This window comes from Typopeltis vanoorti, chromosome 10 (assembly GCF_054136105.1).
Source record: "Typopeltis vanoorti isolate ZY-2024b chromosome 10, IOZ_Tvanoo_1.0, whole genome shotgun sequence".
Classification (NCBI taxonomy): Eukaryota; Metazoa; Arthropoda; class Arachnida; order Uropygi; family Thelyphonidae; genus Typopeltis; species Typopeltis vanoorti.
Genome location: NC_143558.1, coordinates 122,668,718 through 122,690,476, shown reverse-complemented (window position 1 = coordinate 122,690,476; position 21,759 = coordinate 122,668,718). Strand labels below are relative to the sequence as shown.

Genomic DNA, 21,759 nt, shown 5'->3' with positions numbered 1-21,759 from the left:
TCTCTGATTTTCAACTCAGCATCATCAGAGCACAACACACTTGCAAATGCAACAGTGAATGAGTGAAACAATATAATTGCACAAGACAAAAGATCTAAAATCCTATTTTTGGCACCCTCTAATGGCGGAAAAAAAAAACACTTATCGAGGAGTTTTTCTTAGGATAACCGTCTCCCAAATTTTTGGCAAATTAATGCAACCATATTTGTTAAGGTTGGGAGAATTCTTCAAAGCCATTGCTGACTCAAAAAATAATCTTTCTGATCTATAACGACTCCTAAATAGCACATTCGTTTTCCTCCATCTAATCCTGTGTGAAGGAGTGTCCAAAGCGTGGTCTACCAGTCCCGACTTGCCATAGTAACAGTAGCGAATATATCGTTCATGTTCTTCCAGGCGGATGTTCACTGATCTTCCTGTTTGCCCATAATAGGCCAAGTCACAGTCGCACGGAACTTCATACACTCCTGGGTGTGCTAAAGCAGCGCTTCCCAAACTGTGGGCCATAGGTTTTGTTGAGGGGGGGGCGTGAAACAATGAAAACAAATTCAAAATGTTTTAAGGCTAAGTAGATTTTTTTTTATTTTAAAAGAAACGTATTTAATTTTTATTATTTATTATTTCTTTTTTTGTTATTTTTTATATTTTAATGGAAAAATTCACACATTGGTGTTGGTTTACAAACTTTGCTTCCTGTGTATTTGGGTGCTTAATGAATATTAGTAAATATTGCTTATTCATGTGTTTCATTTCAAAGCAGTGGTTAATTGTATTTACTTCGAATGCTTTCCAGGGATGCTCCAAATCTTCCTGTCCCTTTCATCACGCGTTCGTAATCAGGGGCTGTTGATATTTACTTTATATACATATCACATATCATATCACTGTCATTCGAGCTAGTTTTCTGTTACCAATAAAAATTTTGCATATACTTCACACATGAAAAAAGCTTAAACAAGTTCATGTGGGGAGATAGTAACTCGCTTGCAGTGGCAAACAACACGCCCTCCCTAACAGCCACTATACTGCAGAGGCAATAAAAACAAGTACTTTTATTATGCCAGTGAATAAGGTATGAGGAGTCTGTGTAATATATTTCTCAACAAATAGCATAATTGGAGACAACTGGGATAAAAACATTAATTAATGAATCACATGTCCCCTTATACAGAAACTATAAGGTTTCTGCATAAGTGCTGTATAGACTGAAACAAAACCATATGTTGCATGGGCAAACACAGTATCTAACTAAACACTATTGTAATTAATTAGATGTGTGTGAGTTCGATTTCCCAAGGCAGCAATAAAATTCAACCAAACGTGTTAAAATTCGTAAAAGTGTTAAAACTAAGTAATATATATATATATATATATATATATATATATATATATATAATGTTATGGCAGTTTCACATATGGAATTCGGTTGAAGAGAGTTAGCATTTCAACCCAATTGTCAGCTATGCTTTTATCTTTCGGTTGCGCGATTGTTTGTTAATACCGCACCAATCATAAATCATATGAACGTTTTAATAACCTGCCTTTGCTGGGTGTTTCGCGTTAGGCTTAATTACCTTAAAGGAAGAAAAGTCACAAAAGAGAAAAATGTTCCTAGTCCGGGGATTCCCTTATTCAGGTAATATTCACTAATTTCATGTTATCAGTCTGTGGTGTGCCAGTATTGGTAAGTGGTGATATTATTTGATCTATTCTACGTTAAAAATTTAACTCTGAGATGGATAAGTGGCTGATAAAAAAATTAAAAAAAATTTCCGCAAACAATCAGAAGAAGCAGAAACAGACTCAAAAAAAAAAGGACAGTATTTCATATTTTTCCAGAACAGCCCGCATCGTCTTCAGAACCAAACGGTAAGAGGCAAAAAAGTGTAATATATGCATTTGATTTTTGCAATATTCACTGTGTATGTTTTATATTGAATATAAATACAATAAATATTATAATAATATATCTCTCTATTACGATTTTTTTTCGAGGGGTCCATGAAATATTTTAATTTTTGCAAAGGGGGCCCTGACATCCAGAAGTTTGGGAAGCACTGTGCTAAAGGGTGAAGTTTATCCTTGGGCGAGCGGATCAGAGACGCCAGCTTGACATGAGGTTTGAAAGTGGTGCAAAGGCCATGTTTCAACAATACTTTGGCTATCTTTTCCAATGCACCTCTGATATAGGGAATAGAAATGGTCATGTTGTATTCTTGTGTATTAGGAGAGGGCAGCGTAATGGGCCTATGTAGAATTTTATCTATTTTGTAGGGATTGTAGCCGTTGGCTAAGAACGTATGGTGCAGGTATTGGAGTTCAGTAGTCAGAGCTGTATCGTTAGAACAAATGGCTCTGGCTCTGTGTGTAAGTGTTTTTAAAATGCCATACTGTTGGACTGGATGATGATGTGATTGTTTATGTAGGTATCTTCCTGTGGTTGTGTAGGCTTTCTGTAAATAGAAAAAGATAGCGATCCATCTGAAAGGTGGGTGACTAATGTGTCAAGAAATGGTAAACAGTTATTTGATTCTTTCTCTACTGTGAAGTGAATTTTGGGGTATTGGCTGTTTAGGTAGGTGACAAAAGCATCCAAAAAGTGACAAAATAGATAAAATACTACATAGGCCCATTACGCTGCCCTCCCCTAATACACAAGAATACAACATGATCATTTCTATTCCCTATATCAGAGGTACATCGGAAAAGATAGCCAAAGTATTGTTGAAACATGGCCTTCGCACCACTTTCAAACCTCATGTCAAGCTGGTATCTCTGATCCGCTCGCCCAAGGATAAACTTCACCCTTTAGCACACCCAGGAGTGTACGAAGTTCCGTGCGACTGTGACTTGGCCTGTTATTAGCAAACAGGAAGATCAGTGAACATCCACTTGGAAGAACATGAAAGATACGTTCACTACTATTACTATGGCAAGTCGGGACTGGCAGACCACGCTTTGGACACTCCTTCACACAGGATTAGATGGAAGAAAATGAATGTACTATTTAGGGGTCGTTATAGATCTGAAAGATTATTTTTTGAGTCAGCAATGGCTTTGAAGAATTCTCCCAACCTTAACAAATATGGTTGCATTAATTTGCCAAAAACTTGGGAGATGGTTATCTTAAGAAAAACTCTTGGATAAGTTTTTTTTTTTTTTTTTTCGTTAGAGGGCGCCAAAAATAGGACTTTAGATCTTTTGTCTTGTGCAATTATATTGTTTCACTCACTCACTGTCGCATTTGCAAGTGTGTTGTGCTCTGATGATGCCGAGTTGAAAATCAGCGAAATATAAGTGTTAATGAAACATCTTTGTTGATAAAAGTGTCTGGTGTTGTTAATACCGTGAAAAATAAGTCATGAATAACCATCAACACCTATGCTTATCTGTTAGATTGATGATTCTGCACAAAGAAGATATCGTATACAAAGCGCGACGGTTCGGTAAGTTGAAACTGAAATTGTCCAGAAAATTGAACAGGCTAGCCTTCCTTAAATGATGCCGTGACAACGATATAATTCCATCTTTTCTGAAATTCAAAAAAAAATTGCAATCGGCAAAGGCACATTGTATTTATCAACGCACGAGTTTAGCGCTTCTTCGTGAACAAATCGCCGTTACTCGCATAGAGCTTGGTAAGCTAAACAGCTCTATCACAGCTCTACAACAAGAACTAATCAAAGTAATAAATCCTGAAATATGGACGGTCCTACAGCACATCTCCGAAGTTGCAGCAAAAAAAGAATTCACAAAAGTAAAAAACAAACACCTAAAGAAATATGAACTCCTACAACAGCACCAACATACGAAGTCCCGACTGCAACTTCGACGAGACCATGTCGGAAACACTCGCTGAAGAAGCCAAGAACGCTTTCAGTCTAGGACATAACTTTGCCATCACGCCCAAACAAATTCCTAAACTAGAAATTATGATGAAAGTAGAACGGGGGCATCCACGATCTTCTGCCAGCAATGGCCAATAACGTGCGACTAGATATAGCAAGTATTATAAATAAGGCTAAGCCTCCAAAAAGCAATATGCCACGCAAGCAAATAACTGCTCTAAAATAATTATATAATAATAAAAATATTATTATTACAAAAGCCGATAAAGGAAATGCAACAGTTATCACGAATAAAGAAGAGTATAACAGAAAAATGCAAGATCTCATATGTGACAGTTCCACATATCAAATTATACATCGAGACCCTACGATGTCTCAAAAAAAAAGTCCGAAAATTACTGAAAAAAGTGACATCATGTCCCAAAGAAATCATCAGAAAATTAAAACCAATTTATGTTAAACCACCCCGTATTTATGGATTACCAAAAATCCACAAAACTAATATCCCCCTACGCCCCATAGTTGATAGCATAGATCGTCCCACATATAAACTGGCCCGGCATTTAGCCAAGTCGCTTGCCCCCCTTACTGGCAACTCCTCTACTTTTGTAAAAAATTCAATCCATTTCAAAACACTGGTTAAAAATCTAATCCTAAAAGATTCAGACATTATAGTTAGTTTCGATGTCACCTTATTTACCAATGTACCACTTATAGACACTCTTGATTTAATCAAGTCTAAATTTCCCCAGATATTTTTGAATTATTTCAATTTACCATGAATGCAGGTTACTTTACATGGGGGGGGTGGAATTCTACAAACAGATTAATGGCACTACTATGGGTTCTCCCCCATTAGCAAATTTTTACATGGAACACTTTGAAAACGAAGTACTTACCACAGTCACATGCAAGTCACAAGTGTGGTTACGCTATGTAGATGATGAGTTTGCCATCTGGCCCCATGAATAAGACACTTTGGATGCTTTTTTCACCTACCTAAACAGCCAACACCCCAAAATTCACTTCACAGTAGAAAAAGAATCAAATAACTTGTTGAAAGTTTATTTTTCACTTGGTTAGAATATAATAAATTTAGTTTAATCCTTTATCCAAGTGTGAGCAAACAAAGTTTGCGCCTGAAAGTATCTTCAGGACTGGGGTAAGGTAGTGCAACACCAGGGCGACTCCTTGCAAAGGTGGACCAAGCTAACATCACTACTATCTCAGTATCTCCCATAATGCAAAACACATCTCCTTGCAGATATGTCTAATGTTATGCATTAAGGGAAGGGCCACTACCCAGACTAGTTTCAACCTTTATTGAGGTCTCTTCAGTGGGAGCCAGGCCCAAGTGGAGATACCAGCCAGAAATATTAGCAAGTCATCTCTACCTATGGGAATTGCTAAATGGTGTGCACCTTTTTAATAAGTTACTCTGGATTTAGAGAAAGATGTTGAAAGTTTATTTTTCACTTGGTTAGAAAATAATAAATTTAGTTTAATCCTTTATCCAAGTGTGAGCAAACAAAGTTTGCACCTGAAAGTATCTTCAGGACTGGGGTAAGGTAGTGCAACACCAGGGTGACTCCTTGCAAAGGTGGAGCAAGCTACTAACACTCCTATCTCAGTATCTCCCATAATGCAAAACACATCTCCTTGCAGACATGTCTAATGTTGTGCATTAATTTATTGAAGAGACCTCAATAAAGGTTGAAACTAGTCTGGGTAGTGGCCCTTCCCTTAATGCATAACATTAGACATATCTGCAAGGAGATGTGTTTTGCATTATGGGAGATACTGAGATAGGAGTGTTAGTAGCTTGGTCCACCTTTGCAAGGAGTTGCCTGGTGTTGCACTACCTTACCCTAGTCCTGAAGATACTTTCAGGTGCAAACTTTGGTTGCTCACACTTGGATAAAGGATTAAACTAAATTTATTAGAATCAAATAACTGTTTACCATTTCTTGACACATTAGTCACCTGCCTTTCAGATGGATCACTATCTTTTTCTATTTACAGAAAGCCTACACACACACAGGAAGATACCTACATAAACAATCACATCATCATCCAGTCCAACAGTACGGCATTTTAAAAACACTTACACACAGAGCCAGAGCCATTTGTTCTAACGATACAGCTCTGACTGCTGAACTCCAATACCTGCGCCATACGTTCTTAGCCAACGGCTACAATCCCTACAAAATAGATAAAATACTACATAGGCCCATTACGCTGCCCTCCCCTAATACACAAGAATACAACATGACCATTTCTATTCCCTATATCAGAGGTACATCGGAAAAGATAGCCAAAGTATTGTTGAAACATGGCCTTCGCACCACTTTCAAACCTCATGTCAAGCTGGCATCTCTGATCCGCTCACCCAAGGATAAACTTCACCCTTTAGCACACCCAGGAGTGTATGAAGTTCCGTGCGACTGTGACTTGGCCTATTATTGGCAAACAGGAAGATCAGTGAACATCCGCCTTGAAGAACATGAAAGATGCATTCGCTACTATTACTATGGCAAGTCGTGACTGGCAGACCACGCTTTGGACACTCCTTCACACAGGATTAGATGGAGGAAAACAAATGTGCTATTTAGGAGTCGTTATAGATCTGAAAGATTATTTTTTGAGTCAACAATGGCTTTGAAGAATTCTCCCAACCTTAACAAATATGGTTGCATTAATTTGCCAAAAATTTGGGAGACAGTTATCCTAAGAAAAACTCCTGGATAAGTGTTTTTTCCATTAGAGGGCTCCAAAAATAGGACTTTAGATCTTTTGTCTTGTGCAATTATATTGTTTCACTCACTGTCACATTTGCAAGTGTGTTGTGCTCTGATGATGCTGAGTTGAAAATCAGCAAAATATAAGCGTTAATAAAACATCTTTGTTGATGAAAGTGTGTGGTGTTGTTAATACCCTGAAAAATAAGTCATGAAGAAGGAAGGCACATCGAACAGAAAGAAGGTTATTTCAGTTCGATAAAAAGCTTGAGCACCGATTCATCTATTTTCATGCAGTAAGTATGAGGCCAGTATATACAATATACCTTTTTTCCCTTTGGTAACTGCGGCACTTCGTTTTTTTTATTATTATTATTATTATTATTATTATTTGGTCTTTTGGTTTGTTGGCTATCTGCTGCACTACGCTGACGGGACTCGAAGTAATCTTTCGTTGTTGGCCTGTGTTGCCACCATCTTTACTTCGCATGGTAGGCATAGTGGGCACTTTCACGTGGCTGTTTTTTTTTTTAATTGTAAAAATGCTGATATGAAGGACTGTGGGTACTTACAAGTTGTGTAGAAGTAATTGGCTCCTTAGTACCCTCTGTATTCCGTTTACTGGTTCTTTTGCACAAAAAAGATACTTGCAATTACGATAAAATTTGGGAGCACAAGTTTAACAAAACTTATTCACAGGCACCGCCTATCAGAATCCATATCAGTTCCCAAGCAGCAATTTTTTCCTTTCCACTCAACTCCTTCAGTGCTATATTATTATTATTTTACGACATCTCCATGGAGTCTGGAGACTCATCATGGGAGACTCAAATTAACTATCATACACACAAATCCTATCGTACCTTTTGTTCATCTCAGTTTTGATATGTGTCTCTGTAACATCAGCAACTGTAAAATCTCCACCTGGATGATACACTTTTGCAAAATGATCACTCAGCAACTCAACTATTTCTTTTGGCTCAGTCACCTTTCTTCCTTATGCATTGTTTAAAGTCATTCTGCCATAGTCATTTTTTTTTACTTTGGCTAATTCTCTCTCAGTCTGATTTGGATTCCTTACCATTCTAGTCATCATCATCACTCATAATAATCATCCTCCCTTGTTCACTAACTCGAGCTGCTTATACATTTCTTCATCAACACTCTCTCTCTCTCTCTCGACATTCCCTGGCCTATAGCAACATCCAAGTAAATATATCTTCCTGACAACCTCCGCCTCATGCTATACTGCCCCCAAACCATTGCCACTGCTTCCCTCTTTCATATCTTCTGTGTGTGGACATTATTCCCCTACAATCCTCAGCATCACAATCCCCCCTTTCTTCTTGTCTTTTTTTATCCTCTTGAAAAACACTATATCCTTTCATTTTTATTCCTGTCAAGATATCATCTTTGTTCAACCATATTTCACTTATTCCAGCAAGGTTTGCACAGATAAGCCCAATCGGTGAAACAATTTCACCACCCTAATTTCTGATACTTCTGGCATTTGTAAATAAACACACCAGTTCACTTTTAGGTCCATAATCAGTCCTTCCCAAGCCACTTGGTTGTGATTTTTCCACCATGCCTTCTCTTGTCCACTTTTGCCAATATTTACCTCATCATGCTTGCATCACACACACTAACTTTCCATCTAGCAACAGTTTCTCCAGTTCATTCACTCCAAAGCTTTTTAAATGCAATCTGTCACTTCTGTATAATTCCATTCTTCCCTCAAATACATGCCACACATCCACAAACTGCACTCCTTTCTTCTAGTCAGGTTGCATCAGCTAGTGCAAAAATTTCCCCTCCCTCTCTCTCTCTCTCATTGCTTTTGGCATTATTATATATCAGGCAGTGCACAAACTGTTTTGACAGCAAGCTAATAGAATGTGGGATAGAAAAATATTAAATTGCTGTGGACAAGCAGAATTTATAGTGCATAAAAATTTATGCACTGCTATGGCATTATTTACATATTCATCTTATCAATTTTATAAGAAATAAATAATATTGTTTATAAATAATAAGTTTGTAAATAAATAATTTATTTATTTATGGATAATAATAAATAATGATTATTATTAATGATAATAATAAATAACTTAATTTATGTTTGTAAATAATGAATTAAAATAAATATTTCATAATATTTAAAAATTTTATTTATTCTGTAAATAAATTATTTAGCTTATTTTTAAAATTATTATTATTATTATTACATGACAGACACATATGGATAGTATATAAAGAGAAATCAGTAAAATTATTTTAAGATAAATTAGTAGTTTTTAGTATTACTTTCAAACCTCCTTGGAATCTGAAGACTCATTGTGGGAATTATAAAGTATATAGCATAGTGAAAGACCAATTGGTCTTCATGAAAAGAACTGAAATCAATTGTCATTGTGTGAGCTTTTTCAATTGAAAGTGAGTTAACCAATCTCAGGTTGTAGGGTTTTTTTCTCCCAGAAACTTTGGTTTTTCATCTTGCATACAGATCAACTATGAGAACACACACAATTTACAGACAATGTATACTAGTTGTAGTAGTGGTGGGCAGTAGATGGCTCTGCATGTTGATAGTAGTGGTGTTGTGTAGTTGAAGGATTATGTAAGGGAGATAGTGAGTTGTAGTGGAGTAATGTGTCCTCCCACAAGGAGTCCTTGGACTCCTTGAAGGTGTCACATAATAAAAATAATAATAATATGTTAGTATTAAAATTAAGCCGTCTTGTCAAAGGATGTGAAGGATGACACTAAATCTCTGAAATGTGCTGCTCAAAATGGGGCATCATTGCAGTTGTAGTTAGTTGTATAATTTATTTTTACTTTTTTATGTAACTCCCTGCCACAGAAGTTTTTCTGTAAACTTATAGTACTTTCATACTATAGATGGGTATGATGCTATTTAAATGTTTGTCTTTCTCTCAACTTCTAATTTATTTTTATATAAATTCATTATTGAGAAGAATTCATTATATCAATCCTTGACGTAAATAGGTGTTTTTAATATACTTGTGCAGAAAAGAGCATCATAGACAGATCCAACTTTTGTAAATTTGGACTGAATGCAAATTATCCTTAAAGGGCTATGGAAAAAATTTCTTCTTCTTCTTCTTCCCTTCACGTATTAGGTCTAATGGGCCTGTTATGGGGCTATCCTTAGCCCTTCTAAGCCGTACCCATCCCGAGGATAAGGTGGCTAGCCCTATGTCTCCCGATGTGTCCTATGTCTATAGATGCGTGTGTTCATGGGGCTGGTTTGCCTGCTTACAGGAGGTAAAACCTCCAGATAAACTAGGGAGAAAAACCCTGCAGTCCATGCCCAAGACTGGCTAACTTGGCTGGGTCTGAGAAAGATCCTTAAGCTCCTCATGTCAGTGATGGGAATCGAACCCGAGACACTCCTTCCCCAGGCATATGGTTGCAAAGTGTATAGCCACTCGGCTAACTACGCGGATGGAAAACATTTCAAGTTATAAAAATTTAACAACATACCTATATTACTTGCATTTCATAACGATTTTCTACAATGCAGACAGCTTACTTGGTGCTTGTGTTTGTGCCATCCTGTCTTGCTATGTTTACCACTGATCACTGAAATGTATATTATTATTATGTGACACCTGCAAGTAGTTCAAGGACTCATTGCAGGAGGGCACTCTGCTAGACACATCTGTCTTCCCTACAACTTCATTCTTCTTCTAACACAACTACCATAATGCCATCACCACTAACAACATTATTTTTTGTCTGTAAATTGCGTGTGTTCTGAAGGCCAATTTGCCTGTATGTGGAATGAAAAAAACACTAGTTCCTGGGATAAACTCTGCTACCTGTGTATGCAATTGGTAACTCACCTTCAATTGAAAAAGCCAATATAAAGATTACACTTGTCATAACAATAATCAAAGTCAGGTCTTTTCCGATCAAACTGCGCAATGTACCGTCAGTGTTCCAATTGCACTATGGAGGTGCATATTAGAGAAAATATGTATGTGGAGAAATGTAAAAAAAAAATTGCTCTACTTTAGCATATATTTGCCTGTAAGTAATACTGAAGAAGTTACCACTTGACTGGCTTATGTCAACAAATATTGTGTACTATATTCTGCCATTTATCCTACCAGTAATCAGAACATTGGGTTCTGAGAATTGAAGTAAAATTACATGCTGCTCTACCAGAAGTCTGTTAACTGAAATGTCAATGTTTAGAAGATCGGATAAACAGTAGATTACTATTTGTATTCATATGATACAAATAACAGTATTTACATGCACTGTGGAATGACTGGATAAAGGAACAGAAGTGAAAAAAGTGGGGGGGGGGGGACTAAACAGAAATAACCTTTAAACACGTTAATTTACTATTGTGTACATGGACTGTAAACTTTAGAAGGTGATTAATGGATGGGGGTGGATTAATCTGACTCAGGTGAAATTCGTGTTACATAAAGGTTTGCACAAAAAGAGTTGTGAAATATAATTGCTCTGCTAAATTCAAACAGAACTCTTGCATAAGTTGAGTTCTGTTTGAATTTAAAACATTTGGGATAAGAGTCATATGGGAGATATTTACTATCATTTTATAGCTGAACAGTACAAGTAAAATGAACACTGCACCTCATATCTTTATCCTCACTCATCATGCATGTAGGTGTAGCAACTGCAATAGGGGTAGTGTTCACTTATTTTTATTACCATAATAGGATAGAAAAGTACAACAAACTGTTTTCTGCAATTCACAAGATAAAACAATTAAATATATTTTTTATTTTTAAAATTTAATGTTAAGTATTTCATCTTTGTCAGTGTAGCTTATTTGGACATCATTTTCTATGGGTGAGCAAATTTTTTTATATTTCTCCATGCAGGCTTTGGACACCTTTGTTAAATGGGCCAGGTTCACCTGCAAGCCAGAGTTTGTATACCTTTGGTATACACGAACACTGCAGATAACCTTGGGCCCATAACTACCTTTTGTAAACCTTGTACTGACTCTCCCATTCAATTCCTTATCTTGGAGACTATTTGGATTTGGTCATTCTCACATAAACCTACTTCCCCACCCCACACACAGTTTTTTCCAATGAATATAAAATGTTTTGTCATGTAATTGTTAAATATGTACATCACAGGAAAAATATTCAGAATATATATATATATATATATATATATATATATATATATATATATATATATATAATAACCATGAAAAAGTTACTTTAAGTGGAATGAATAATGTTACTTTTAATTGTGTAATAGGCCTTAACTCATCTATAATATGTTCACTGTCCTTTATTGTGGAGCTAACCTTTGATAGGTTAAAACTACATGCTGAAGAAGTTACCATTTGAATGGCTTGATATTGTTCCATAATGGCTAGCTTTTGTTCCAAGTCAATGATTTGATTCCTTTTATTACTACTCAAATAAATATTGCTGTTCATGTTTAGAAGATGTGGATTATTTGCCATCCCATGTGGGATTAAAGGGAAATGAAACTGCAGATGAAGTAACAAAAAAGGGCTGCAACATCAAGTAATATCACAGATTTTGATCTTTTTAAAACAACTCAAAAAGAAAACATAAAAAGAATGACTCACCAATGGTATTCAGCAGAAAAACCAGGAGCTACCATCAACTCAAAGTTTAATCACTGTGCCACTACCATGATCTCTCACCTCAAGACTGACCACACAAGACCTATCAAGTTTAGCAATGGCATAAACTTGCAAAGTCTGCAATATTGAGAAAGCATCGGCAATGCATTTACTAAATTTTGTGAATATTTCCAGATGTGAACTTTATAACCCAGAAAAGGTGCTGTATAAAATACATGAATTTGATCTCTAATAAAAAATAAAAAAATTTAAAAAAAGGAAGGAAATTTTGGTCATAACTTCAGATGGTTGTAAGTTAGGGAATACTGTATCAACACTTGGATCTTAGACTCAGTGTTGCTAACTGTAAGACCTGCAATATGTTAATACAGGAAATTTTTCCAAGAGATTATAAACCACAAATATCTGAGATTGGAATGAACAGGTGACATCAGTTACAGAAACATATTAAAAATTAAGATATCAGAAAAGAACCAGATATTATTGGATCTAGAGACTGAATATTATTAATATTCAAGAATATGTATGCAGTTCTAATTTAAGATGGTATAATCACTCACACAGAATGAGAAATAAAATATTATTATTATTATTACTTAAATATAAAGAGCTAATAAGCTTCATTTTGGCGATATAAACATTATTTAAATTAAGGGGATATTAAATCCCACATTGTTTTAAAACCGAATAAGAAACTCGAAGATTGGAATCAGAGAGTTTCTTGCCGAATATAGTAAACTATAAAGTATCGGCGACACTAGCGTGAGCTAATGCAAGTGAACCTAGCACGTAGTGCAATACTGGAGAACTCGCAGCAAAGCCAGTAAAGTTCTGATTGCTATTCTTAGGTATTTTCCATAATGTAAAAACACATTTCCTAGGAAATGTGGTATTAATTTGGTCTAGCTACTCACTGATGAAGCCTCAAAAAAGGCTGCAACTGGTCTGGGTAGTGACCTCCCTACTATAATGTAATAACAGCATACATTTCCTAGGAAATGTGTTTTTACATTATGGAAAATACCTAAGAATAGCGATCAGAACTTTACTGACTTTGCTGCGAGTTCTCCGGTATTGCACTACGTGCTAGGGTCACTTGCATTTAGCTCACGCTAGTGTCGCCGATACTTTATAGTTTACTATACTATATTCGGCAAGAAACTCTCTGATTCCAATCTTTGAGTTTCTTATTCGGTTTTGAAACAATGTGGAATTTAATATCCCCTTAATTTAAATAATGATTATTATTATTATTTCAAATATCCACATAGTCTATAAATTAAAGATGCCAAGAAATTATATTCTTGGTTTAATCTTTTATGCACGTGTAAGCAAGCAAAGTTTGTGCCTGAAGTAATTTCAGGACTGAGCAACTCGTATATAGAAGCTGATGACTTCACATTACTTGCCTTAGTATCTCATAATGCAAAGCACATATCCTTATGGATATGTATAATGCTATGCATTATAGAAAGGTCACTACCCAGAACTGTTTTGACCTTTACTAAGGTCTCATCAGTGGGAGCCAGACCCAGAAGTGTAAACCAAAGTTGAAGTAATGCAGAGGTCATATTTCCATATACAAGTAAACAAAAGTTGTCACACTATCCACAGAGTCATTTGATCCATTGTGGGAGGTCTGCATTGGACTGCACAATGTCTATCATATCATTCCTAAAACATGTTCACTGTGTACGCTTTCACAACCCTCTCAAGCAATGCATTCCATTCTCAATGCTAAAAACATACTTTTTACTCTTGCATTGCAACTTCCAGGGATGGTCTCTTCTCCTTATTCCTTCCCATCATTCTACCATTAGGAAAAATCTTCCCATTTTCAATTTGGTAAATACCTATCTCACTCAGATTAGGAACACAAATGTTTGAAGCAAAAATGGCAGAAAAAGATTGAGAAGAAGAAAAATCAAAATATAAGTTAGAAGTGCTTTAGAAGATCAAAATGTAAAAGCTGATTAAATGAGAGATATAACATGTAAGGATTATTTTGGAAAAAAAACTTGTTTGGAAACTAGTCATGAAATACTAATTATATTAAATGTCAGTTAGATCCCTCAAATAATTTATAGTTTGAAAAGAATACATACAGCAGAAAATTAAAATGATGATGATATGTGAAATTGTTAGTAGTATACCAGTTTCTTGTAAAAAATATTTGCATCACTTTGTGAATGTAACATTTTTCCTTTTCTTTTTTTTGTATGAAATGGTACCTTTAGATTATCTTTTATGGTTTTTTGTGCAATAGAAGCCTGTAATTGTGTTACTGCCATTTTCTTATAAACCTATAGTACATTGGTACATGGGTGGGTTAAAATTTTTTTTAATAATTTTTAAAAATTTATTTTACATAGTTTGGAAACTCTACTCTTGAGATGGTACTATTTCAAGCCAATTCAGACTTCCAGTAAGAAGGGAAGTGGTCTCACACCAAGTGATTAAATTTGTATCCCACCTAAAGACAATCATAGGAATCCATGCTCATCTGAACTCACAGCCTATTGGCTGGAGAGCAAGTACAGTAACCACTCAGCCAGCCAGGCTAGCAATGGTGGTTTGTTTTTCAATTTTGATAATACTTGATGGAATTGATATCATAAAAATTTAAAAACAAACCACCATTGCTTCTGTTCTCAGCATTTTGGGGAAAATATATTCTGAAAATTAAGAAATAAGATTTTGTATGCCAAATTATACATAATTTGTTTAATATATGAATAATCATTTTATAGGGAACAAAGTGCCAGGCAGTAAAAAGCAACTAGTTAATCTTATTTCTGAAATGAACAGTAAATATGAAGGTGACATACTTGATGACTTAGCAGTTGACAAGAGACTCTCTCATGTAAGTATAATTAAGATATTTATGTTGTATTTTAATTTTAGACAATGGTTGGTTTTCTAAAATAAAGCAGACAAATTTCATAGTTTTCTGCTTTTTTTTTTTTTTTTTTTTGGAAAAAACAAACAAACAAAAGAACATTGATTTTCCAAATTTCACACACAAGGAAAAATAATTATAATCTTGGATCAAAATAAGGAAAATAAAATTGTAAATCTCATTTTACTGACTAAAAGCCATAACTGCATACATGTAAGCCACCTTATAAAGTAGTAGAATTTTTGTAAAATGAATATATGCATTTATACCACCTTAATCTCACACTGGTTGTGCACATTAAATTATGAGTTTTGAAAAGAATCCAGAGTTTGACACATACTTCTGAAGTAAATGAAAGTTAATCTTAAAGCTAAATATTTTGTGTATTGGGTGGGTGGGTGGTAGAGTTTCTCTTGTTTCCTATTAATATATATGTGACTACACAGCTTTGTAATTAATTAGGAATAAAAATTTTAATTCCTGGTAAAAATTTCACATTTGATTTTCAACCAGCCAAGATTGTAGTTCCAAAAAAAAAGGCAAACCATAATCTTAAACAGTCAATTCTCACTACAATTACAAACATTACACTCTTTCTCTCATACCTTAGTTGATTTGAGACATTCAGTGCAAAAGTGGACTTACCCCAGTGCTCCTCAAATGTGGACCAACACGCTTTAGTCTACTATTGCAAACAGAAAATACTGGAAGAGAAAGAGAAAATTTGGTGCTGCTACTTTTGACTTAAGAAAGTTGAATTAGTGTACGTCACTTTATTAACATTTCATTTTGGCATAGTTTAATGTTATAAACTCAAAATTAGAAGAAAAAAAAAAGTGCCCACTCTTGCACTCAGTGCCTCATTTGGCATAATTGTGAATAATCAGCAAACAAGGAAATTCATTGTATCAAGCCTTCCATTATATATAACAAACTATTCTTTTGGTCCAAGTTTTCTATACTGAGACTTGACTGTAGAAATTTTCTAATGTAACATTTGGTGTATTTGTCATTTGATTTTTTTCACCACCTTCCTCTGGATTAATCAAAGTTTGATTTAAATCCAATGGTTTAAAAGATTTTTTGTCCATTATTGCTGAAACTTCCAGTACTAAAAATATTATAGATATTAAAGCAAAACAGAAACTAGTTTTAAATAATTAACAAATTCATGGTTAACTTTGACATCATCATACGAACATCCCACTAGAGGCAGCTATCTACTAAAGAAATTGGAAGAAAGAATTCCTTCCACATATAAATATAGTGATTCATTCTGATTTCCTTAGTTGTCAAAAAAAAAAAAATTCTTTAAGCAGACAGAAGGCACTTACACTGAGTTCCCAATATCTGCCAAGTTTAGCAGATCATTACTGGCTGCTTAGTTTCACTCAAATCCACTATCTGGCTATTATGTATATAATTCCTTTTATAATATAATAATAATGTGATAGCAGAATTGGATAAAAGAAATGGGTATAACATGATACTGCTATACTTTTCAAAGGCATTTGACAGAATACTGCATGGAAAACTATTAAGTTTAAGCAAATAAGAATAGATATGAGGCTAGTGGCATGGATAGGGAGATAGCTGACAGACAGGCATCAGAGGGTAGTGTATGGTGGAGTGGAATCAAGACAAATGAGGGTGACTAGTGGAGTGAACCAGGGCTCTCCACTATTAAGACCATTACTCTTTAATTTTGTACATTCATGATATATATATAGCAGAAGATTTGAATATTTGAAGGAGGGAAGGATGTTCAGTTGTTTGCTGATGATGCAAAACTAGGGAGGGCAATAGTTGATAAAGGTGATGTAGATATCTTACAAAATGATTTAAATAAATTGGCAGTGTGGGTAAAGGACAATATCCAGAAGTACATTACCTTACATTTTATAACATTGTCAATTCAATGTTGTAAAATGTAAGGTAATGTACTTCTGGATGAAAAGATTACATACTTTGTATCATATTGATGTACTAGTTGACAAGAAATTGATGAGGCTAGGGATCCACCGTTGAATTTTTTATTTATTTATTTTTTGTGTTGCTCCCACCCACCAAAGGTTATTTTGTAAACCTATAATAAATTTAGTTTAATCCTTGATCCAAGTGTAAGCAAACAAATTTTGCACCTGAAAATATCTTCAGGACTGAGGTAAGGTGGTGCAACTCGCAGCAAAGGTGGAGCAAGCTCTCATCACTCCTTGTCTCAGTATCTCCCATAATGCAAAGCACATCTCCTTGCAGACATGTATAATGCTATGCATTAAGGTAAGGGCCACTACCCAAACCCAGTTTGCTTACACTTGGATAAAGGATTAAACTAAATTTATTATAGTCTAACCAAGTGCAAAATAAACTTCCAGCATCTTTTGCTTAATCCAGAGTAATTTAATAATAAAGTGGTACACCTGTTGGCAACACGTATACATAAATATGACCTCTCCTATTACTTCTGCCTTGATATCACCACTTCTTGGTTTGCCTCTCACTGACAGGGCTTCAATAAAGGTTGAAACCGGTCTGAGTAGTGGCCCGTACCTTAATGCATAGCATTATCATGTCTGCAAGGAGATGTGCTTTGCATTATTGGAGATACTGAGACAAGGAGTGATGAGATCTTGGTCCACCCATGCTGCGAGTTGCCAAAGTGTTGTACCACCTTACCTCAGTCCTGAAGATATTAAATTACGTTAGAATAATACGTTAAATAACACATACATATTAGTAAGTTTTGACACCTCCTCACTATTTACCAATATTCCCTTAATTGATACCTTAACACTCTTAGAAAATGTTTTTCCTTCTGACATCTTAGATCTCTTTTCCTTTGCCATTAGCTCTGGTTATTTTTCTTGGAAGAACAAACTCTGCAAGCAGACAGAGGGAACTGCCATGGGCCCCCCCCCCCCCCCCTCCCTTGCCAATTTTTATATGGAAAATTTTGAAAAATGAGCTATAGACTTTGCTCCTCTCAAACCTTCTATCTGGCTAAGATATGTAGATGATGTGTTCTCTATTTGACCTCATGGCCCAAACACATTAGACTCCTTTCTCAGTCACCTCAACGGCCTACATCCAAGATAGAGTTTACGATGGAAAAGGAAAAGAACAATAGTTTACCCTTTGTAGACACCTTAGTTACACACCTTCTTAATGGTACTCTTTCCTTCACTGTATACAGAAAACCTACGCACGCAAGCAGATACATTCAAAAACTCTACCATTACCCCACTCAACAATATGGCATTATTAAAACTCTAACCAAGAGAGTCCACAATCTTTGTGGACTCTCTTGGTTAGAGAGTTCCACTGGTTCTGCCAAGAACCAGTGGAACTGCCCTTACAACTGAGCTTGACCACATACACAACCCCTTCCTCTCCAATGGCTACAGCTATCATAGTATTAAAAAAATAATCAGTTCCTCCACCATTCCCCAGCCATCACCATACCCTACATCTGTGGCACATCGGAAAAAATAGCCAAGTCCTTAAAAAAAGTACAATCTTCACACAGCATTTAAACACGACTGTAAACTTGCTATCCTTATCCATTCTACCAAAGATCAGCTCCATCCTCTCTGTGCCTGGAGTTTATAAAGTACCCTGTTCCTGTAAGCATACTTTCGACAGACAGGCTGATCAGCAACCATCTGCCTAGAGGAACACAAATCATACATCTGCAACCACGACTATGGTCAATCAGGCCTGGCTGACCATGTCCTTCCTGGATACAACCCACAGGATCTCTTGGAAGGGAACCACCATGCTCCACCACAGTAAATTCAAAAAAGAGAGACTATTTTTAGAATCCACAGCAGCTCTCAAAAATCAACCAAATCTAAATAAATATGGTTGCATTAAGCTTCCTAAGATTTGGGAAACACTGATCATCAGTGATCCCACTTTACATTCCAGGTCACCTACAACCACCCATAGAGGGTGCTTCATCTAGATAGGACTTTAGAGTCACCCACGTGGTTGGCTTAGTATTGTGTGGTATTTGTGTACATGTTACATTAGTTTTTTTGTAATCCCCAAAGATGTCTCAGTGACTGAGACGAAATATAGGAAGTATTAAATTCTGTTTTAATCATTTCTGAGTGCTGTATACAATCCATTAAGACTCCAATGAGTCCACATAGTGCTTAAGCCTGAACACACGGGCTCTCCATTTGCTTGATCAAGCACTATGGATACATTCACTGTACTTTTTATCATACCTTCAATGTTATCATAGGCAGGGTGTCCATGAAGTTAGCCTAGTGGCTTTGTGCTTTGCAACCATATGCCTGGGGAAGGAGTGTCCTAGGTTTGATTCCCGTCAACGAAGTGGATTGCTCAAGGATCTTCCTCAGCCATAGACAAGTTATCCGGTCTTGGGCGTGGACAGCAGGGTTTTTTTCCGTCAGTTTATCTGGTGTTTTTCATCCCACAAGCAGGCAAACGGTCTGAGGACACACACACACGGATTACAGTCAGGAATACTGACCCAACCATAGGTCTGATTCGTCAGCCTATGCCGGTTCTGGAGCCTGGATAAAATTTGGGGGGACTAGATGGTACCATGAACTCCAGTAAAAAGGGGGAATGCTGTATCATCACACGGAATTTAATTTATAGGCAGGGTTAACTACTTTTTTTTCCAGCATTCTTTACTGATTTTTTTAGTGATGTAGGTTAGTAATTTTTATTACTGTTATTTTAAATTCTTGTGCAAAATAAAAAAAAAAAAAAGGACTTGTTTTGTTTAGACAATGGCACTGAGATAGGATCATAACAAATGATTTGCTAATTAAATCTGAACACACACACTCACACACACATATATACTATAGCACTGCCACATACAAGAACTAAAAGGCCTATAGCAAATAAATGCTGTTCTTGTAACCTGCGGTGATGAGCAGAGTAATCTGTTGATATTTCTCTTAAATAGCTGAGGTGTATTCCTTGTGAATACTTCTCGGGATGACTGTTCTATAGAAATGAAGTAGATGGAATGAAAGGTTTGTCATATGAGTAGAAGAATGAATGCTGCTGTGAATACATTTTTGAGGTCTTTGAGAGCAGGTCTTATATGAGGGTGGGCTAAAAAGTTCTCGGCCTAACAATGAAAAAATGAATTTATAATTTCAAATTTTTTTTTATTTTTTAACATAATCTCCCTAATAATACATTTATTCCAGCGATGCTTTATCATCATTATCCTGTCCCTGTAGTGGTTCTCAGCAAAATATCCCTCTAGCTGCAATCACCTCTTGATTTGAACAACAACGCTGACTGGCAAGGAAGAGTTTTAGTTTTGGGAAGAGATAGAAGTCAGAGGGAGCCAAATCTGGGGAATAGGGTGGATGTTTCACCAATTCATAGTGCAGATCCCTTAATTTTCCCATTGCCAAAACACTTTTGTGTGCAGGTGCATTGTCCTGATGAAAGATGATTTTTTTCATCTGCAAACCGGGTCTTTTTTCACGAATTTTTTCATTTAGTCTGGTTAAAAGATCGGAATAATATTTCTCGGTTATTGTTTTGGCCTTTTCAAGATAATTAATAAACAAAATGCCTTTATCATCCCAAAACACCGATGCCATGACCTTTCCTGCTGATGGAACCGACTTTGTCTTCTTTGGGCTGAACAACCGGTTTCCGTGCACTATTTCGATTGCTGTTTGGATTCTGGTGTGTAATGGTGAATCCAAGTCTCATCCATAATAATAAATCAACGCAAAAAATCAGTTTTATTCTTGTTAAAATACTCCAAGCACTGTTTAGAGATTTTCATTGAAGTGCGTTTTTGATCTGCTGTGACCAAGCACAGTACCCATCTTGTGCAAAACTTTTTCATTTGCAATTCTTCATGCAGAATATATTGTACACATTCTTTTGAAATGCCTACAGTCTCAGCAATTTCATGCACTTTGACTTGCTGGTCATCCAATACCATATCGTGCAATTGATCAATAATTTCTGGTGGTGTTACACTTTTTGGACGTGTTCTCTTCCTCCCATCCACTAGACTCCGGAAATTGTATCGTCTCAACCTTTCTTCATATTTAATATTCCAGATATCAGAAACTATTTTGATCAATTGCCTGTGGATCCTCCAACCTTCGTCCTTTCGAAAACCAGGTGACTAAATAAGTGCACAGTAGTTCATATGTGGCCTAATCATAACCTTATACAGTGGAACCAGAATCTCTTTACTACTACAAGTCAGTGTTTTCCACATCATTGCCAGAATTTGTTGTGTTGTCCTCCTTAATTTTGGCAATGTCCTCTGAATTTCTGATCCTTATCAACCATCACTTCAAGAACTTGTATTTCCTCCACTTTCAACAACAATATACCCTCACCAAGAGTAAATTCTACATCCCATCTTTGTTTCCCAAATTTTAAAACTTTACATTTCGTAACATTGAACTTGGCTTCCCTGCTCCTGTGTCCATTCACTCAGTCTAGTCAAACATTCTTGTAAGGCCACAACATCTGCTCTACTTCTCATAGTTTGTCCCAGCTTTGCATCATCTGCAAAGAACTGAATATCCCTTTTTAAATCTTCCCCAAATAATAAGGTTAAAGAGCAATGGCCCTAAAACAGACCCCTCAGTGGTCTGTTTTAGGGCCCTTGTT

At 36.0% G+C, this 21,759-nt stretch overlaps 1 protein-coding gene across 4 annotated transcripts in view; it reads left to right on the top strand.

Annotated features, from left to right (window-relative positions):
- The window catches only part of LOC150102755 (uncharacterized), a 203,254-nt gene that overhangs the window by 92,941 nt on the left and 88,554 nt on the right, over positions 1-21,759 (top strand). For all 4 annotated transcript variants that reach the window (XM_090399056.1, XM_090399057.1, XM_090399054.1 and 1 more), the window contains exon 6: positions 14,969-15,081. In XM_090399056.1, coding sequence (XP_090255182.1) covers positions 14,969-15,081 — 113 coding nt within the window. The remainder of the gene's footprint in view (positions 1-14,968; positions 15,082-21,759) is intronic.